The 22,597-nt window shown below is 39.7% G+C and overlaps 1 protein-coding gene across 2 annotated transcripts in view; it reads right to left on the bottom strand.

Annotated features, from left to right (window-relative positions):
* Positions 1-22,597, bottom strand: part of UBAC2 (UBA domain containing 2) — a 159,131-nt gene that overhangs the window by 44,289 nt on the left and 92,245 nt on the right. For both annotated transcript variants that reach the window (XM_007467221.1, XM_007467222.1), the window contains exons 5-6: positions 21,252-21,375; positions 17,737-17,784 (exon numbers count right to left, since the gene is read on the bottom strand). In XM_007467221.1, coding sequence (XP_007467283.1) covers positions 17,737-17,784; positions 21,252-21,375 — 172 coding nt within the window. The remainder of the gene's footprint in view (positions 1-17,736; positions 17,785-21,251; positions 21,376-22,597) is intronic.

The raw sequence follows: 22,597 nt of genomic DNA, 5'->3' as shown, positions 1-22,597 counted from the left end.
GCACAGACTCCAGACGCGCAGGCTCAGTGGCCATGGCTCACGGGCCCAGCCGCTCCGTGGCATGTGGGATCCTCCCGGACCGGGGCACGAACCCGTGTCCCCTGTATCGGTAGGTGGACTCTCAACCACTGCGCCACCAGGGAAGTCCCGAGGACGGATTTTTAAATAAGAAACATAAAGCCCAAACTATAAAAGAAAACACACATTCATCTACTTTACAACTTAAAAGCTACAGTGGGGGACTTCCCTGGTGGCGCAGTAGTTAAGAATCCACCTTGCAGGGGACAAAGCTACAGTGGGGGACTTCCCTGGTGGCGCAGTAGTTAAGAATCCACCTGCCAATGCAGGGGACACGGGTTTGAGCTGTGGTCAGGGAAGATCCCACGTGCCGTGGAGCAACTCAGCCCGTGTGCCACAACTACTGAGCCTGAACTCTAGAGCCCGCGAGCCACAACTACTGAAGCCTGCACGCCTAGAGCCCGTGCTCCTCAACCAGAGAAGCTACTGCATGCCTGCACACCACAACGAAGGGTAGCCCCCGCTCGACGCAACTAGAGAAAGCCTGTGCACAGCAACAAAGACCCAATGCAGCCAAAAACAAACAAGCAAACAAATAAATAAAATAAAAGCTACAGGGGGCCAAAAGTTACCATAAATGAAGGGAAACACAACAAGAGCCTGGGAGAAGGTCCTTAGGATTCTTGTCCTCAACAAAGGTAGCGTCAGAACATAAAGAAACTATCCATTTGTAAGAAAAAGACAGTCAACCCAATCTATAAAGCAGATGAAAAGGCAATTTCAGAAAAGGAAATTCAAATGTCCAACAAACACATGAAAGGATGTTTACCCTCACTTGCCTTTAGAGAATTGCAAATCTTAACTGAACAATGTTAAATATCATAAAAATTAGCAAAAATTGAAAAATCTGGTTTCAAGTTTTCGTGAGGATGAGGGGGAACTGAGAATTCTCCCACAGTCCTGAGGGAAGGCAAAGTGGCCCGACCACTGGGGAGAGCAATCTGACAATACCCAGCAGAGCTGCCAAAGGTGTATTTCAGGAAATTCTCAATTGCAAAGCTCTGTGTAACAGCTAGGGAACAGTGTCCCAGGAGAGGAATGGTTCAAGAGTGGTTTATTCATCCCACAAAATACTAAACAGCAGTTAAATACACTCGGAGTACATGTATTAATATGTTTCTAAAAAGGTATTACATATTGTATTCATCTTTTTGCAAAACTTCAAAATACAACATGCTAGTATTTACTGCTTATGGACACATACTCATGTAGTAAGTACAGAACCACGGAGTGTGGTTTCTTCTGCAGCAGGATGATAAGGGGAGAAGGAAGGGGAGGCGTCGGGGGCAGCACTCTCTGTAACAAATATATATATATATATATATATATATATATATATGTATATGTAATAAAGAAAGAGACAGGAAGTAAATAAGGCAAAAATATATAATGAATTGGAGGCGAGGAAGTAAGGATTCCTTTTCTGAAGATCTGGATAAAAAGGAAGATAGAAAATGGAGCTGAAGATAGCAAAATGTTGTTATAAATATAACAAAATATGAAAAAAATTGATCAAATCAGAACTGTGAGATTTGAATTAGGTGAAAAATTAAACACTTGTATTTTTTAGTCTCAAAGCGATTGTAAATTTGTCCATTTGTCCATAGTTGTGTTAACTTCATGCATTTGGAAAATGTTGGTGTATTTGGAAGCTGTCCTTAGGCACACATACACTGACCCTTTTATCATAATAAAGAATCCCTCTTTGCTCTGAGTAATACTCACATAGAAATCTATTTTGTCTTATATTAATATGGCCATTTCAGATTTCTATTTCCATGATTAATCTTCCTTCATTCTTTTTCAACCCTTTTTGTGTCTGTGTTTAAAGTGTGTCTCGTAGCACTTTCTTACTTTTAAATCCAGTCTGACAATCTCTGCCATTTGATTAATGTGTTTACCTATTCACACTTAATATACTTACCTGGACATAGTTGAATTTTGCTGTTTGGCTCTATCTCATTTACTTTTTGTTCCTCCTTTCTTACTTCTTTTCGTGTTAAGCAAATATTTTTTAGTATTTCATTTTAATTTGTTTAATGGAATTTTGTTAGCAGTATCTCATATTTTTTTCTTGTGTTTTTGCTCTAGGAATTACAATACACACATAAGGTGCTTAGAGTTAGTACTGAATTACTTCAATTAAAATATAGGAAACCTCAAGGGTATGACTCCATTTAACATCACCCCCATTCACTGTGCTACTTTTCTGTCTTAATTATATTATACCTATATATGTTATAAACCCATTAATAGTGTTATTTATGCTTTATGAAATCATATACCTTTTAAAGAAATACAGAAAAAGATAACGACAATGTATAATTGTTGCCTGTACTTAAGGAGCTCACAATTTAGTAAGGGGGCGGGTTCTTAATGGGGGGGGGGTTGGTCATAGATTCCTTCAGGGAATTGATGAAGGCCGAAGATCTTCATTCTTTTGCCCATATCTATGCCCTCACCATCACATATACAGTTATGAAATTATGTGTTCAATATTAGTAGGAACATCCTATGAAGAATTAGGACATCCTACCCAGTAATAAACAAATGCACAACTGCAAATTCTGGCAGGGATAAAGTAGGGCTTTTGTGCTCACTGGCTTAAAGTTCTATTCTAAGGGTTACTTATTTGAATGTACGCTCTGGAAGGGGAAGAATTTTGGTTGGTTTTGATCACTGTTTGGCCTCTGTACCTAGAAGAGCACCTGCTGGGAGAATCGTGAATGAATGAATAGTCCAAAAAACCCCAAAAATGTCATCATAGATTCTTTTAAAGAAAATTGGAAAGGTGCCAGTAGACACACTTTTTTGGTCCTAAGTTCATATTTCCCATGTGACAAAAAGGTAGAATTCACCTGTCCACGCCTCTGATACATCAGCATGACCTCAAGCTGTCAGACAAATAAACTGCTACTGTAAAATGTTTCAGGTGGTGAAATTAAAATTCATATTTTAAGGCAAGAGAAGAAAAATTTAAACACAAAATTTTCTCTGCCCGTTTTGTCCTCCTCCACCTCCTCTAGCATGCTCTGTGCATTTGAATTATGTGTTAGCCAGACCTCCCCTACGGCAGAAATACCTGCTCAACCACAAAGATCAATCTTTCCCCTTCTGGCGCTACTATGTAACTCCTCAGATGATAACACTCCTTACTCAATCCTGTAAATGGTCACAATGACCCACCACTTGCCTTGTACACGCAGACACCTTAGGTGAACTTTATGTACAATGCCAATATATCATTTTCCTTAGAGATTGGTGCAGAAGAGACTGGTCAGACAACCTGGGGAGATACTGGGCTGCACCTTAGCTCTTAGTTTAGATACTGACTTATTAATTTTACTGGCTATATTACTTGTATTCTGCCTATTTTACAAGATTATTGTTTTTTTGCATTACCAAATGTGTGGTAAAATAAATGATGATTAGGTGACTTGAAACAACTGACCAAATATACAGTCCTATAAGATCAATGATTGTAACAGTGTGACTCTAGATACGGAAAGAAGCAACAAGAGGGAACCATTTCCTAGACCATAATAGACTAGTAAGACAGGAGGTCCAGAGGCTTTTGGCTACTGTTAACAGGGCCTAGTCCAGTAATAGCACCGAGTAGCCTATCAATGAAATCCTCCTCTGACCTGGGGATGAGCATTCCTAAGCACAGTGGGAAAAACTAGTCACGAAATGCCTCCCAAACCTTAGTCAATACTAAGACTGAAAGGGAAGGGACTGTAGAATAAACAAAGTTGCCCACCATTCAGTTCTCCAAGAATCAAGTCATTAGCCACTGCAGTCGCTGACCTACAGCAGCACACTCTGAAAGGATTTCAAGGCCAAGTTCAGGATGAAGCACTCTGTGCTCTGGGAAAACTGACAGAACTGGATCTTAAGACAGTTAGATATTTCAGGAGAAAATGTTATAAACTTAGTTTCTTGCATCTCTGCATACTTAGAAAAACACTAAAACCATTAGCTAAGGTATCTGTTCCTTGCAAATGGCAGTAACCTTCTAGTAAGATGTGTGCTTGAGTGCATGTACTATGTCAAAGTCACATGTGTATCGGCCTCCCCCTTCTCTCTGCGGAACAGTTCTCAGAGCTCTCTGAAAGGCTGTCTCCTGGGTTATAATCCTTGGGTTGGCTCAGATAAAATTTTCCAAGCTTTCTTAGATTGACTATTGATTAATTTTTTGGTCAACACAGGTATTCACACAAAGGATTAAAATATAAAGAGCTCTAAGAATTTAGTTTCCTATAAATATTTGATAATCACATCACCAACCCTTCTTATACTGGGACTTCTGAATGACAGTTTTCTTGAAACCCACAGAGTTTGTGAAAAAAGAGGCTTTAAAAATAGACCACCTGCTGGGATTTGCAATGTCAAGAGCCAGGGGAAATTCTAAGGGAGAGGTCTGGCAGGCCCTCAGAGCCCAGAAGCCCAAGATCAAGCTGAGAGGCCCAATGACAAGGGATGAAGCAGTGGCAGTGATCTCGGGCAGGCCAGGAGACAGGGTCAGGATGCTCAGATACAGTGGAAATGAACAAGCGGGCTGTGTCTGCGAAGGGCAGGGAGAGCTAGAACCAGAGCATTCAAGCAGCAGGAGTTGGGAATCCCAGCCAGGTAAAGGGCCCCAGAGGTCAAGCAAACCAGAGAGCATTCCGGACCTCTTGCAGTTGAAAGTCCAGGCCAAAGGGAATAAAGAATTTAATTTGCTGTGTGGAAACTTGTGAAACTCCCTTGATTACAGAGAGTAAACCTCAACTGTCCTCTGGTCTTGTTTAGTGTTAGCATGAGACCACAGCCAGCGAAGGTGAGAAACCATATGACCTGGCACCAGCACTCGGGTTTCTGTTGATCTCTTTCTCCAGTCACCTGTGGCTGAACAAAAACCTACCTGGCAAACTACACTGCCAGGGTCCTGGGGAACCACAGTCCCAGCATTCAAGAAACTTGTCATCTAATGGGACAGTAGGACAAACACAAGGGGCTGCTTTCCTGGGGGAGAGCATTGCCGTCACAAGATAAAGAGGAGCTGAGGGAACAAACGTTCCCTTGTATCTGGACCCCTTCATGCAGACTTCATATTCACTCAAGTCCTGAGGAAACCAGGCCCACTGAGGCCTCACGTATTCATTCAACACATATTTACTGAACTTCTATAAGGTGCCAGGCTGTGTTCTAAACACTGGGATACAGCAGGAGGCAAAACAAAGAAAATCCCTGCTCTAATGAACCTTAACATTTTCCTGTTCCTTCTCCTTCACTGAAAAACGCTAAAGAAAGAAGGAAGGAACTTTGGAAATTACTCATTTTATTATGCAAAGAATATGTACACAAGTTAGAAATGCCCAAAGTTATTTGTGCCATTTGTGATTAATTATGAAATGACTGCTGTTTTCATGACAGAGTCATGTGGTTTTAAGCACTTATTGAAAGAGTCTTGCTATCTTGTTCTTTGTCAAGTACAAAAGTGATTCAGATGAATTTCCCATAGCCCTCTTTTCTTTTTCAATATTATTTTAAAGTATCTATTTAAACACTGGGCATCCTTCTGATTCTTGAAAAGTTGAATTAGAATAACAGAATTAATTAACAGAATTAATTAAACTAATAATAGATTATTTGTTTCTAACAAATTGTCTTAGAAAGCTGCTCTAAGCTTTTTCTTTCAGAATATCATGCGTCAAGAGGATTAGGTTAACTGCATAAAGCAGAAAACTGCAAATAACAGTGGCTTAAATACAACAGAAATTTATTTCTCCCTCATGTTAGAAAAGCTCCAACCATCTTAACTGCATTCCAGGCAGCGGGGAGAAGAAAATGAGGAAGAACAAAAGGACAAAAGGCTACTTTAAGGAGCCTTCCTAGAAGTCCCACCAATACGTATGTTTGTAGCTCATTAGCCAGGATGCCAGGATTTAGTCTGATAGCCATACCTAGATGCAAAGGAGACTGGAAAATGTGATCTTTTAGTTGGAGGCCCTGCTGCCTCAAATAAAATGAAGGTTCTGTTACGAAGGGAAAAAATACATTGGGAGACAGCTAGAGTCTCTAGCACATGGGAAAAAGCCTTAATCAAATGCTAAAATGTAAATACCTTTGAATTTCCCTTTCAACAAGGAGACCACCCCCCCTTTAAACTTATATTCACTTTCATAAACTGATTCAACAAACTAAAATTGAGGGGAAAACAGGCTAATGTTAAAAATTTGCTTCTTACATTGGACTAAAAATAATAAATTAAAAATGAATGTAAAGATCAAGATCAACTTACGCATTTACAGATAGAGACTCAACAGGGAAAAAACGAAATCCTTTTTTAAGACCAGGAACAAGGCAAGGATGTCTATTCACCACTCTTATTTAACATTATACTAGAGGTCTTAGCTAGTGTAACAGGCAAGAAAAATAAAAGGCACAGATTAGAAATGAAGTAAAACGTATAAACCAAACATATTTCCTGATGACTTGTTCATATATGTAGGAAACCATAAGGAATCCACAGAAAAGCTACCACAAACAACAAATTCAGCAAAACTAGAGGATACAATAGCAATATACAGAAATCAACTGCGTTTCTATATACAAGCAACACACATTTGGAACAAAATAACTCCATTTAAAATAGCATCAAAACCCCACAAAAACTTAGGAATACATTTAATGAAAGATGTGTAGGGCCTGTACATCGAAAATTTAAAAATTAAAAAGGGGAATTAAAGAATTACTAGAAAAATGTAGACATATTATGTTTATGAATTGGAAGACCCAATATTGTTAAAATAGTTGTACTAGTTACCTATTACTGAATAACAAATTGCCCAAAACTCAGTGTCTTAAAACAATAAGCATTTATTATACGTACAGTTTATGTGGGTCAGAAATCTAGGGACTGCTTAGTTGGGTGGCTGTAGCTCAAGGTCTCTCGTGAGGCTGCAGTCGAGATGTCAGCCTACCTGCCTTCACCTGGGACTCCTGACTGGGGCTGAAGGACCAGCTTCTAATGTGGCTCAGAAACCCAAGTGGCAAGTCAGTGCTGACTGCTGGCAGGATGCCATCATTCTTTGCCATGCAGACCTCTCCACAGGGCTGCTTCAGTACCCTCGTGACATGGCAGCTGGCTTCCCCCAGAATGAATGACCTGAGAGGGAGCAGGATAGAAGTAACGTGTCTCTTATCATCAGCCTTTTGGAGTCACACTCCATCCCGCCATATTCTATTCATTATAAGTGAATTGCTAAGTATAGCCCACACTCTAGAAGAGGGGAATTAAGCTCCATCTCTTGAAGTATAAAATAACCTGTGGCCATATTTTAAAATATCAAAATGGCAATCCTTCCTAACTGATCTATAGTTTCAGTGCAATCTCAAGCAAAATATTAACTGCATTTTTTCTTTTTTGAAGGAAATTATAAGTTGTTTTAAAAAGGCACATGGAAAGTCAACGTTCCTAAAAGAGCTTAACCAGTTTTGAAAAAGATGAACAAAGTTGGAATACTTATGTTACCTGGTTTCAAGACTTACCATACTCAAAAGTACTCAAACACTATGGTACCGGCATGAGAACAAACATATAAATCACTGAGACAGAAAAGAAAGTCAAGAAACAGACCCACACTGGTGAACGGACTTTCAACAAAGGTGCTAGGGTAATACCCAAAAGAGAAAAGAGTCTTTTCAACGTTGATGGAAGGAACAATGCTAGATATCTGTATGAAAAAAAGTACATCTCAACCCTTAACTTCACAAATATTATACTCAAAGTGGATCTTAGACCTAAATGTAACAGCAAAAACGATTAAATTCTAGATGAAAACATAGGACAAAATGTTTGTGACATCAGATTACCAAATATTTCTTAAGATACCAAAGCACAAACTATTTTAAAAATTGAAAAACTGAATTAATCAAGTTAAAACTTTTGCTTATTGAAAGTCATAGTTAAGGAAACGAAGAGGCAAGCCACAGACTGGTATAAAATTTTCAAATATATCCAACAAAGGGCTTATATCCAGAATATAAAAAGAACTCTTTTGATTTAATTATAATACAAATGTAACCCAACGAAAAAGTGGGTGAAAGATGTGAACAGACACAACACAAAGGAAGATATACAAATGGCTAGTAGTCACAGGAAAAGATGCCCAAATCACTAGTCATTAGAGAAACGCAAATTAAAACCACAAGATATAATTACACGCCACCTAGAATGACTGAACTTAAAATGACTGACAATGCGAAGTTCTGGCAAGGGGGCGGAGGAACTGGAATGCTCACGTACTGATGGTGGAAATGCAAAATGGCACAGTCACTTTGTAAAATAATATGGTACCATATATTTTTCATATGATAAATTCTAGCAATTCTACTCCTAGGCATTTACCCAAGAGAAGTAAAAACATATGTCCACACATAAATGTGTACACAGATCTTCACAGCAGCATGAAAAGAATGTTTAGGGTGACGGGACTGTTTTCTATCCTGATTGTGGTGGTTACAAAACTGTATCCAATGACCAAAATTCTCCAAACTGTACACTTCAAATTGGTAAATTTTATTGCATGTAACACTTTAATGAACAAAAAAGAAAAACAATTTTCATAAAAAAGTAAATGTGAAGATCTAGAAAGATTAAGACATTTCTGGATGTATAATTCTCCTCTTAAACTTTATAAAAGAGGTGGGATTTTCGGAGACTGAAACCAATCTTTAGCAATAAAAAACTTCTGATACCTTAAAAATATTCCAAGCTAACATAAACTAACATAAGACTTTCTGATAATATGCTGTTGTTTATAATGAATATATTCAAAATCTCATGCACTGATTTTTACCATAGTTCTTTACCAGAGGTTAAAGTCAAGATATAGGAAAAATATCAACACAATCAGCTGCAAAGAGGAAGGAACACTGGACATTTCTATTTAAAAAAAAATCAGTTTAAAGAGATAATCAAAACCGATTCAAGACTTTCCATCTCCTGATAGGAAAACAATGTAAAGACCCTGTGAGAAAATGCTCTGTGGGGCAACTGCCATGTAATCTACGAGTAATCATCTAAAATGAAAATGTATGCGTATTTTCCTCGCTAACCTCTTCCTTATCTCCATTTCTTTTTCCTTTGACCAGCAGCAGTACTGACCCAGCTCAATATGTTTTATACTATCCTTTACGCTTTCTCAAAGCCATCCTTTACTTCGTTTTCTTGTACATGACAATGCCAGAAACACAAGATAAAGAGTTTGTTGAAGGTGAGGTTTGAGCTACATTTTTTAATCCATCATATGGAGGACCAGTTAAATATCTTTGATGATATTAGAAAAGAAAGTACAGTACAGCTATAGACAGAATTCTTCATAATAGGGAGAAAGCAGAGGCTGCCAATGGGATAAAGTTTTCTTGGTTATTGGTCAGCCCACAAAATTTTTAATGAAGGCTGCAGGAAGTTGCTGTGGATATGTGTCTTTCAGCACCTCTGGGTACTTTTTTTTTTTTTTTTTTTTTTTTTTTTTTTTTTTTTTTTTGCGGTACCCAGGCCTCTCACTGTTGTGGCCTCTCCCGCTGCGGAGCACAGGCTCCAGATGCGCAGGCTCAGCGGCCATGGCCCACGGGCCCAGCCGCTCCGCGGCACGTGGGATCCTCCCAGACCGGGGCACGAACCCGCGTCCCCTGCATCGGCAGGCGGACTCCCAACCACTGCGCCACCAGGCAAGCCCTCTCTGGGTACTTTTAAAACTTCTTCATGACCAAGATTTCCCTCCAGAGTCGTGTCTCCATTGACGATGATCAGGGCCTCATCTTAGTGGTGTAGTCAAGGGAAGATCTAAGAACAGCTTTGTACCTAAGTGTCTTGTGGTTGAAAGAGACATGGATGAGAGCCTTGAAATGTGCAGTGGAAGGCACTGAAACCACTGGCCCGCCAGAACACCTGGCCTTTGGTCCTGACTATCATCCATCAGCTGTGCAACCTCAACTTCAGCCTCCTCATCTTTCAAATGGTAAAAGCCCAGGTTCTCCACCACCGTAGAGAGAGTGTCAAGAACCTAGTAAGGCAGTACACGTTGACAGCATCCTAACAATCATCACAAAGTGTTAGTGTTTTATTGCACAGAAATAATTATTTTGATAATACTGAATTTTGAAACTCAACAATTAGTTATAGAATAAAGATAAAATGCCAGACATTTTGCTAGGCACTGGGGATTATAAAATAAAGAATAATGTATAGTTTCTAAACTGAAAGGGCAGACTCAGAAAAGGCTTCAGAGTGAGAACTTAAGTGAATAAGTTTTTTCTAGGAAAAGAAGGCATCTAACGGTGAAGGAATGGATATAGTCGGAAGAAACTGCATATGGTTATGCAAAGCCACCTCTTAAGAGCACAGACACCAAAGTTCCAGTACCTGCATTTGAATGTTGTCTCCACTACTTATCAGTTATTCTTGGCAAATAACTTAAGTTCTCTGTGCCTCAGTTTCTTCATCTATAAAACGGGGACAACAGTTCCTATATCATCAAGTTTTCAGGAGGACTAATTAAATAATATTTGTAAACTGCTTAGAAAAGAGCTGTATTAGTCTGCTTTCTCTAGGTTATACTGTGGTAACAAATTATCCCAAATTTCAGTAGCTTATGCCAAAGGTTTATTCCTCACTCATCTTACATGTTGGCCACAGCCCTGATCCGTGTGTCTTCTTCATTCTGGGGTCTGGGCTAAAGGAGCAGCTTCTATACGTCACATGCTTTTCTCATGACAAAAGGAATAGAGCAATGGCAGAACCACACAAGGGTTCTTAAAACTTCTGCTTGTGAAGCATTCATCACTTCTGCTCATGGTCTAGTGGCTCATGTGAGTCACAGAGTAGAGTCTGATGTTAGCAGGGCACGTAGAGGCAGGCCCTGCAGGGAGGCGCCCGCAGAGACGGGCAGCAAATATTCTCAACAAACAAAACAGTTGAACAAACAATATAATCTACCACAAGTGCCCGGTACATAGTAAGTGCCATGTGTTTGCTAAAGACAAATAAGTGATGGCACAGAATCCTGAGACATCCCGGCATGAGGTGCCGGGAAGAGTAAGACGCTCAGTGTCCCTGGAGCACAGGGTCCACAGGGCTGAGAGAGGGGCCTGAGGAGGCCTAATTCTGAAAGCCTCTGAAAGGTTTTTGCCTAAAAAAAGGTAAGTGAGTAGAAGGTAAGTTACAGTAATGAAAATTTTATAGCTATATTTTATGAGGCACTTCTCTGACAGTTTTATCAAGACACTGGCATGATTTCATCTGTTCTGCACTGAACATTTAAAAGTCTACTAGTCACTCCCTGTGTAACACTTGTCTAATAAGACATTCTGTCAGCCCTGGACTGAGTTGTAATTGTCATGACAAGGCAGAGGACAGAAGGTTTCAGGACAGGGGAAGGGGGCACAGAGAGGAAGGGAGGGAAAATGGGGGGAGAGAGAAGGTATGAATGAATCGATGAACGAGAGAGAGAGAGTTGTACAGTGGACTGATAAGCACTCAGTCTGGGGCTGGGACTGTAAATACTGTGTTACGTAAGAAGCTGAAAGCACCCTCTAAATATGGCTGTTTCTGAAGGATCCACTGTCATCTTCTACCTCTACACTAGCTTCTTTCACAAGCCCCACCCACCTCACAGCTCTAACCAGCCTTGACCTCCATCTGCAGCTTCTGTCCTCATTTTCTTTTTCTTTTTATAAATTTATTTATTTATTTTTGGCTGCATTGGGTCTTCGTTGCTGCGTGCGGGCTTTCTCTAGTTGCGGCGAGCGGGGGCTACTCTTCGTTGCGGTGCGCGGGCTTCTCATCGTGGTGGCTTCTCTTGTTGCGGAGCATGGGCTCTAGGTGTGCGGGTTTCAGTAGTTGTGGTGCGTGGGCTCAGGAGTTGTGGCCCACGGGCTCTAGAGCACAGGCTCAGTAGTTGTGGTGCACGGGCTTAGTTGCTCTGAGGCATGTGGGATCTTCCTGGAGCAGGGCTCGAACCTGTGTCCCCTGCATTGGCAGGCGGACTCTTAACCACTGCGCCACCAGGGAAGCCCTGCCCTCATTTTCAATGAACTGCTAGAAAATCATCTCAGTCCCTAAAGTTCAACTGAAAACCTTGGGCATCAGATGAGTTACCTGACCTGCTACACTGTACCCTTCTTTTGGTGAACTGGGAAAAGAAATCTAAGGGAAGCAAGAATAAGGAAGAAGAAAAGGAAGCATGAAGAACAGAGAAAGACATGAAAAGCAGGGCAAGGCTCAGAGGACCCAACTCCCCAACCTCGTTCACCCGAGACGCAGGTCAGGGCTCGAAAACTTACTCCAAAGAAGTTCTGATTTCCATAGTAGATTATGCTAATTCCATAAGCTTTCTCCATAATGATATACCATGACTTGGAAAGCCCATCAACATAAGTTCTGTTTGATGCTTTTTCTTTTACAGTTACCATAAGACAATGTTTTATTTTTTTTGTCTTTAAAACTCTTGTTGGAGAGACAAATCACAGTCCACAGATGAGCCATCCTGACTCCTTCAAGGTTGCTCAACTCTCTCCTTCCCCCCTTCTTTCACTTACAAACCCTAATAAGACTTCTATAATCTTGCACCATCGTGAAGTTTTTTGTTTGAAAAGCTTTAAAGATCCTCACTGCCTACAGATAAAAATACAAACTCAGACCACGTCCAAAGTCCTAACGAATCTGGTGTGAATCTACGTTTCTAATCTTGTTACTGGGTAGGACAGATTTTCTTTCACACTAAGGTTGCTTGATCACAAGATAATCAAAGTCTGACATACTGTACAGAACAGGTAACAAATGCAGGAAATGACTAGATTGTAAATGGACAGGTTGAAGGGGAGAAGCCTGGAGTCTGAGAAGTACAGGCCTGTCTGTTCATCTGCTGCGAAACAGCTTGAAAGAGGACCAAATGATGATAAATATGTGAACTATAAAAAGAGAAAAACTGGCAAAAGCAGGCTCCTATTTTAATCATGCTAGAATCAGCTCAGGCCGGAGACATCAGCTTTTGAGAATTAGGGTACATCCCAGGGGTAATGACTCATAACTATGATATGATTCATAAGCAGAAAATGAAGAAATGCAAGGATACGGAGGGGCCCAAAGACTTCCTGCAGAGCCACAAAGAACTTAAAGTTCGATAAGAAAGCAACGTTTTCTTTAAGGAAAAAAAAGTGTCAATGTGTAACAAGACTGGAGGAACTGTGAACATATAGAGTGGCCTCAGTTTCTGAAGGTCTCTCACCAAAGACGTGAAGCAGAGTAGTTAGACATGAGGTGCGAATATGATGAAAGTAGGAGGTGTATACTAACATTTTCAAGCACTCACTTACACTGAAATATTTCACTTGGCTACTAGCCAAGCTTTCCAATGACAATTTTGCAAACTTTCATGAAAACAGTCGTATTTTAGATATTAAATGTTGGTGTTGGCACTTCCTTGGTGGTGCAGTGGTTAAGAATCCGCCTGCCAATGCAGGGAGCACGGGTTCGAGCCCTGGTCCGGGAAGATCCCACATGCCGCAGAGCAACTAAGCCCGTGCGCCACAACTACTGAGCCTGAGCTCTAGAGCCCGCGAGCCACAACTACTGAAGCCCACGCGCCTAGAGCCTGTGCTCTGCAACAAGAGAAGCCACCGCAACGAAGAGCAGCCCCCGCTTGCCACACTAGAGAGAAAGCCTGTGCGCAGCAACGAAGACCGAACACAGCCAAAAAAAATAATAATAATGTTGGTGTTAAAAGCCAGAATTGTCAAAGGAAGAACAACGCAACATTAAAACATGTATCAATGGTACGTATGAATACAGTTAACTCCCCTACATACAAACGAGTTCTGTTCCGAGAGCACATTCATAAATCCAATTTGTTTGTAAGTCCAACAAAATTAGCCTAGGTACCCAACTAACACAATCGGCTATACAGTACTGTACTGTAATAGGTTTAGAATACTCTTCACACAAATAATACATGAAAAACAAACACAAAAAATAAAGAAAACACTTTTAGTCTTACAGTACAGTACCTTGAAAAGTACAGTAGTACAGTACAACAGCTGGCACCCAGGCGCTGGCATCGAGTGAACAGGCAAGTACCAGCTACATCACTGCTGCTTTTACGCTTGCTTCCTGACATCCTGGGCTTGAAATAAAGATTCTGTACTACTGTACAGATACTGTACAGAGTACGGTGCTGTACTCTATACAGTACCGTAAAGTACACAAAAGCACAACCACTTGTAGAGGATGCACGCACGTGACAACGTACACCAGACACGTGAGCTAACTTGACTGGACGTGTGAACGTGCACCGCCATCTTTGAAAGTTCGCAACTTGAAGGTTCGTATGTAGGGGACTTACTGTAATCTTAATGACCCTTATCCTTTCTGGCAGCAGCTGGAATCCCTGAGGGATCACAAAACAGAACTGTGGAGAGACAGCTGTCCTAGTCAAATTAACTCATTATTACTCCTCATAAGCTAAACACACTTCCCCAACCCCCCTCCACCCAGGAAAAATATTTAGTCCTTATTCTTTTCTGTGACATCATTGAAGACAGAAAGTGCACTCCCACCTAGCAAAATACTGTCCTGATGTAATTTATCTCATCCTCCTCTTTTAGTCAGCGGGATATTTTTAAGCTATGTATTCAGAAGCATTTCTAATCATGAAAGAATGGGTGACACAAGGAGAGAGAAAAAGCAGCCTAAGCAAAATAAATCCACCAATAACTAAATAAAATAAACCCAAAGTTGGCAGCTTTTCAGAAGAGCATGAGTAAAGGTTTTGGTTTCTATGACAGCAGATAACACATGACTTAGGTTTATACAAATGTCTTTTTATAAAAAAAAGCTCTTTCTCTTAAAAACACAGATTGAAATAAAATTACTTCCTTACTTCCATACTACATATGTATGTTAGGAGAACTATTGGTTTCAGAGCTAAAAGGTGATTATTTTATCAACAGGTTTTCCAACATTCCTCCAAAACACTGAAAACCATCTGTGCATTTCTTTCTGGTAGTAAAAGTTTTATTTTCTTTTTAGTATTTTATTTAGCATAAAAACAACCCCCCCCACACACACAAAAACAAAAAGGGGAAGTTGCCTGATAAATACAGGGAGAGGAGAAGTCAGGTTGAGCAAGAGACCTCTGGGACAAGCTGTGGCTTTGTGAATCTCAGATCTCCAACCCTCAGTCAGTGGTGTGTAAACCAAACATTCACAAATAATTTGAATATCCTCCTTTATAATTATCCTTATCTAAAGTATACCATATTATATTAAGTATTTCATAACAAAAGTATGATTTTTCTGGAAAAAGTCAGAAACAAAATATTCATTAAATTCAAAACAAGCACTAACATCTATGGTATAGCATGAAGGAAAACTGGTGTAATTATCCTTGATATTAATCATCTTAAGTAAACATAGTATCATCTAACTATGGTGGAATAGTAATAAAGAACAAGGCTGATATGAAGATTTACCAGCTTTGTGTAATGGTAGGAGGTCAGTAATATTAGTTGAATTAGTTACTATAAAGTGAAGATTCAATTGGCTCAAAGGTGTTTACTAATAGTGGGATTATTCAAATGCTAGCTACATTCATCTGGGGATTATATTTCAAATACTGAGCAATTCTATTCACTCTTCTGAAACTAGGAATTTTAATATTAAAAATTTGTTAGGGCTTCCCTGGTGGCACAGTGGTTGAGAGTCCGCCTGCCGATGCAGGGGACGCGGGTTCGTGCCCTGGTCTGGGAGGATCCCACATGCCGCGGAGCGGCTGGGCCCGTGAGCCATGGCCGCTGGGCCTGCGCGTCCGGAGCCTGTTCTCTGCAACGAGAGAGGCCACAGCAGTGAGAGGCCCACGTACCGGAAAAAAAAAAAAAAAAAAATTTGTTAAACTTCTGATCCTTTAAAAAATTAAATCAAGCATCTTACCACCTGTTAAGCATCTGTACGAGAAAAGGCTGGTCACAACTCACATACTTTAGATTTTAAAAAGACTAGAAAGAGATGAAAAATGCAACCTCCAATTCTAGAGCACCGAATGTCACAAAGTGAAACTTTCTGAGGTGACAGCAAGAACTTATTTTAAAACCAGGAATCTGAAAACAGAATAAAGAAAGAAAATGGGATGCCTTAAAACAAATGAGTCACATAATGAGTTATTAAAGAGGGGTTCAGATAATGTGAGCAAATCAATTAACAGTAAACTAACACAATGAAATGTAACACAATAAGGTACTTTTCAAATTTTTGAATGCTTTAGGAAAATATCCAAAAAAGGGCTCAAGATTATCACTGCTAAGAGAAACAGAACGTTATCATGAACAAAAGAGTGAATTCTCATGCTGCTTTCATTATGAAAGCAATGAACTATCTATTGTCTGCAGGCTGGTTAAGTACCTGCCAATCAAGCTGCCAGTTCAAGTGGGGATGAGATTAGACTGGGCAGAGCCTGGCCATTGTGCCCCACAGGATTAGTATGACCCCAGGCTGTCCTTTAAATCACTACAAGTCTTAAGAATACCAGGTGGCTCAGATGGCTTGAAGACCCCACAATGGAGTTCAGCTCTGTGGTCCTGAAGCAAATCTGGGCATCTGAGAAAAATGTTTAGGGAGGGGGAAACAAAGTGACTTCAATCCCCAGAATTCTGGCTGGATGTTGTGAGGAGTGAAGGATTAAGTTGTATATGAAAAGAATAAACATAGAAAAGGAATAAAACAGACAGCATAAAGGAAGGAAAGAAGTGAGCAGGCTTAAAGTAATGACCCAGTGTCTCAAAATACCATTCACCCAGGAAACAAGAATAAGTAGTGATAACTTACTTAAAATGTCTGCAGTGGAATGCAGTTATTTCCAAATCCTTTCCCTTTGATGTTATACATGTTACTATAAATCCAGTCTGTAATTTTTTAGTCTTTTCCAAGAAAGAAATTGAAAACTATATTTCACATATACTAGTTATAAACTTATTTTTAGATAAATTTGGGAGTTCAAATTTAAGCCATGGATGAAAAATAAAGCTCAGTTTCATGCTTTGGATTCATTTTCAATACCTCATAGAGTTTATTAAAATAAACTTATATGCTTATTAAAATAAAATAAAATAAAATAAAATAAAATACAGCAGGGTGGGGATGGGGGAGATGAAGGCGGTCTGGCACACAGAGGAGATGCCGCCCTCTTCCTTCTCTGGCCACACACCCTGATGAATCTTCCATCAGTTCCAATCCACCTGACTTTCCACTTAACCTTATTTTTCCCCTTGCATGACCATGTCTCTTTCCAAAACAAGCAGAATATCTCTCACTAATTTTGGTAAATCCAACTTCTTCATTTTCTTTTTCTGCCATTTTGTCCTACTATGAGTTCAACTACTAAGTAATTTAAAAATAACACTGACAAACTCAGCTAAAACTTTCATTAAAATTACCTTGAAAACTGAGACAAACTGGCTTCTTTCCTCTCAATTATCCATGCAACTGGCTTTTTCATCACTAAGGAAGTAGCTTTGAGATGCAATCTGACACCTGAATATGACCCATAATCTAAATATGACATTTTCCCTGAAGTTTGTTCAGAAAAGAGGGGGAATTGGGGGAGGGGGAATCACACTTACAAGTCCACTTATGGCTACAATCCAGATGTAGGAACCAGAGGTGAAAAGCTACAAAAGAAAAAAAAAGGCAACTAAAAATGAAATTCAACTGCCAGTCACAGCATATTTATTTTTACATAACTACAGCCATAACCATTTATGTTAAGCCTTAATTATGTATATCTTAATATAAACATAGAAAATTAATAAATATCAATTCTGTTATATAAAAGAAAACAACATACTAATTTTTCTTTTCTTTTCTTTCTTTTTTTTTCTACCAAGACCTAACTCAGCTTTTCAATAGCCTAAAACAGATTGGTTGAACCCAGCCCACTCCCGTGCAAAGAAAAATAAGTGAAATTCAAGCATATTCTTAATTACAAATGGACATTAATTGGCTTAAACAAAGTAAAATACTATATAGAAAGAAATTATTAGCATTAACAACATACAAAATATGTAGTCACCATCCAATGCTTGGTGTTAAGTAATGACATGTAGTATTAGTTTATATAATTCTCTCATTTCAATTTCTTGTTATTGCTATTCTAGTTTTAGATGGAAGACATCTGCCAGCATACAGGTCCATGTGCAATGCTGCTCTGCTTAACTGCTGACACTCTCATTCCAGTTTACCCAAGAAAGAGCAAACTAAGTAATGGTATCAAAGTTCATTAATGGCAAAAGCAGTTAGAATCGGGTCTCATGAAACCTCTCCCTTTGTTTTCCAAATCATTTACCTCCAAGGGTGTGCTCAGGGTTTTAAAAAAAAAAAAAAAAGTCACAAGACATCTCAAAGTGTTCCTGCAAGAAAGAAAAAGATTTGTAGCCTAACAACAGGATATTTTTGGGACGATTGGTGAAATTTGAGTAAGATAAAAATTTGAATAAGATTGTATCAATGTTAATTTCCCAATTTTGTTAACTGAACAATGGTTATGTAAGAGAATGCCCTTGTTTATAGGAAATATACACTGAAATATTTAGGGAATAAAATAAAGTCACATATACAGATTAAAAAAAAAAGACTTGGAGCTTAGCGTTTGTTCACATTTAGATCTTTAGATGGGGAGTTTAAGCACTTCTGCTTGTAGAGAAAGAAGCGGGTTCATTGCTGACACTGTGCTACATGAAAACCTCAAAGTGGTGCCCATTTATCAAGGATACATAGAAAAAAAGATACACAGAAAGAAGACAAAGGTAAGAGATGACAAAGCACAGGTAAAAAAATAATCTGACAAGCTGTGCTCTTGTGTTAGCTAATGTGGAAATGAGCACTGGCTACAACTACAAATTTAATCCCTTGATCTAAAATTTAATCCTTTGATCTAGCATGGATGCTTGTTCAGTGTGAATGACTGATAATAACAAGAATGAGAATTATGTGGAAAAATATTTTTCTGTAGTCTTTTTCTAAAAGTATAGAGAACAATAAAACAGCTAATACTTTCACAGCACTTACTGTATGCTTTCTCTCACAGCTGGGCTTCTTGAGGGCAGGTGCCACATCTCATGCTTCATTTTATCCTCCACAGCCCCCAGCACCGGGCATTACATGACTGGCTCTTGGGCCATGTGTACTTAAATGACCCTTCACAAATAGTTTTGCTCTCCTGATAATGATTACAGTCATTCATTCACTCATCCATTCATGCGTCAAACGTCCCTGGTTTTAAGAAGTTGTTGAGTAAGAGACAAAGGCACAGAAACATGTGCGAAGGTCCAGAGGGGAGGGATGGAAGGAAAGAACAGAAGTTTTGGGAACAAAAGTTTCACGCTCATGTCAAGGTGGGGAGGGGTGGGGGCTGACATGGGACAGGCAAGAAGAAACCCTGGATGCCATTCATGCTAAGGACTTCAGATTTTATCAAGAAGCCAGGGGCATTTCCACCTCTACTTTCTGACACCAACTTCTACCTCACCAATAAAACAAAACAAAACAAAAAAAACAACCCACTCACAATCTCAGCAAAACCAAAGGTGGCAGCCATAGAGACATAAATGATTAATTAATAATAGGAACCAATTGACTTAGTTCTTATTATCTGTTCAGATTACCCTAAAAACTCAATGCTATAATCTCTAATCCTTCAAACGACCCTGTAAGATAGATATCGTTGTCCCCACTTTACGGATGGGCAAATGGGGGCTCAGAAAAAGTGACAGAGAAAGAAGATAATTACCAGAGCAACTAATTAAACCAAAGTCTACGTGACTCCAAAGACTTTCCACAATGCTCCACTGAATTCCTACTCCATAATTAATAAAACAATGTTTTTCACCCTAAAAGATGCTCTATAACTAGAGTCAACAATGAGGCTTAGAGGCTTCCATAACTTGACCCAAGTCTCAAGGTAATGTGTGCCATGTCAGAACTGGAACTTGGGTCTCCTGCCCCCCATCCAGGGTGCTCTTATATCGTTGCATTCTGCCTTCTGTTGTAACATCTTAAAAAACAATTAAACATGCCACAGCAAATCCTAGTAATAAGAGTAAAATGCGGAAATGGGCTATTAGGTTATACGAGTGTTAGGGAGGATAAGGGAGAGTGTAACGCTATATAGGTTGAGAGATGAAGAATAAACACATTTCATGAGAAATGGCTGTAAAGTGGTTAGGAAACGCCCACCCCAGATGAGCCACTGCTAACACAGGACAGCAGACTAGAGAAGTTAGAGGAAATGCTGAAGGTTAAAAGGGGAGGGAGCAGGGCATTCTACAGTGACACCGGTATCCGTTTCCACGTGCGTGGGGTAAGGAATGTTACGAGCATAATGGTGGATCAAAAGGCCAAGCTACACATGGTACCAAAGGAAACAGCAGAATAAAAGTTTACATCAAAAGGTGTGAGAGTGAAAGAAAAGTGACAGGTACTACAGGTTGAAAACTGAAAATCACATGTATCTTCTATTATTGCGCCTGGAACCCAGCAGAGAGTAATCAATATTCAATGATTCATTCATTCATTCATTCATTGAAGATAATCTTTTTCAATTTAAGTCAAACAGTCAGTCCTCTAATGGCCTTCGTGTCAAACCATCTAGGGGATGGTGACAGTGCAATCAAGCCCATGCAGCGCAGGAGTTATGAAGCTGGCAAAGCATATCTGGTTCCTGCTTCAGAGCTTTATTTGTGACACCCTATTCAATAAATTAATTTTGACAGTGGTTCTCCACTTTCCCCCTTTTGACTGTTCTCATTTGTTTCCACTTCGTACTATGATTTTTAAAAGACACTTAAACGCCAATAGTACAATGAAATTAAAATATTTTCCACCGATACAAATTACAGTGAAAGCTCTTATCAGATTTCTAAAGGCTATGAAGGTATTCTAGTATCTTATATACCTTGACGTTCTTGTGCTGTAACACTTCCTTTGAACGTTTGATATAGATCACGAAGCCAAACTTATGGGAAAAAAACACATTGTCTTCAAGGAGATCAAATGAGAAAAAGACCAAAAAAAAAAAAAAAAAAGAGAGAGAGAGAGAGATCTGGTTAAAGAAACATGAACATAAAAATGCATACTGTACCTGTAGTCCCAATATATAAATCAGTGTCTTGTTTGTGATGGACAACGGGCCCAGAATATGTGCCACCTGGACTCTCGGGATGGAGCAGTAAAATGGTACAAACAGAGCAAACACAGGTGCCAGGCTATGCAAACAAACAAACAAAAAAAATCACTATGGTATAACACTCAATTTAAAATACCAATGGTAAATGTATATTTGAAGTAACACTGCTTATCATTTTATTTCAGTCTGAAAGCATGGTCTTAGATACACAAGTTGGTTTCTATACGTACATCACATCCAAAATAATTTGTACATATATATAACATTTTATGAGACCTCTAATTATCTAACCCTTGTCGACCCTCTCAAAACTATTGCAGAGAGTGGTTCAGCATCTACTAATGAACTGTCAGCACTGTGAGAAAATTTAAAGTTGATGCTATGTTTTCTTCTCACGAATGACTTGAAATCTGATGAAAGAGACTAGATGAACCAAAAGTAAGAAACATTACAATTCATCACACAGTCAAATCCAAAATCTTCATCTCAGACTTTGTCCAATTGCATTTCACTCCAGCACCTGACAAGGCTCGCCGCTCCTGTCCTCCCTCCCTCCAATTCCTTCCTGCTTTTGTCTTAAACCCTGTTTCTTGCTGGTCTGCCCACGTGTCTCCCACCACTCTTCTCCTACCCTCTCCAGGGTTCCATTAGGGGCTTTTCTTCTTGCTCCAGTCTCTCCTGGTATAATCCTAAGCCCTTCTACGGCTTCAACTAAAAAAATGAAGTGAGTCCCCAAACTGTCCGGCTGTCCCCTCACCTTGGCTATGAAACTCGATTTGATACCTTCGACTTGACATATTCCAAAGTCACAAACGTCCTTCTACTTAAAGTCTTGTTTCTCTCTAATCCATCTGCTAACACCGCCAACAGTACTGTCTTCCCCAAATACAACTCTGATCATGTCACACCCTTGTTTAAAACCCTTCCTTCCACAGGCTGCCAGTATCCAAAGAGGAAATTCAAACAGCACGAAAGAGCAAAGTCCTGCGATTCTTTCTTAGCAGCGTGGTTCCTTGCAACCGCCCTCCTCTCCCTTCCCCTGATCTGGCCCATCCCCTCTCACCCCCTCCCTGCCCAGATGCTCCCTGGGCACCTTAGGCTCTGATGACTATTCACTGACACAGGTTATTGTTTCAACACAAGAGTGTCCGTTGCACTTTTCTGCTTAGGAAACTTACGGTGTATGACACGGCTCAGCTCCTCTTCCCAGAGATTCCTCCACCCTCCTACTGGCTAGCCGCTCTCCTTCACCCTCACAGCTACCCCAGTTTCACTGTTTTTTTTTTTTTTTTTTTTTTTTT

Source organism: Lipotes vexillifer, unplaced genomic scaffold, assembly GCF_000442215.2.
Source record: "Lipotes vexillifer unplaced genomic scaffold, Lipotes_vexillifer_v1.1 scaffold291, whole genome shotgun sequence".
Taxonomy (NCBI): domain Eukaryota; kingdom Metazoa; phylum Chordata; class Mammalia; order Artiodactyla; family Lipotidae; genus Lipotes; species Lipotes vexillifer.
The sequence above is the reverse complement of the archived record's forward strand: the minus strand, read 5'-3'. Positions and strand labels throughout refer to the sequence as shown.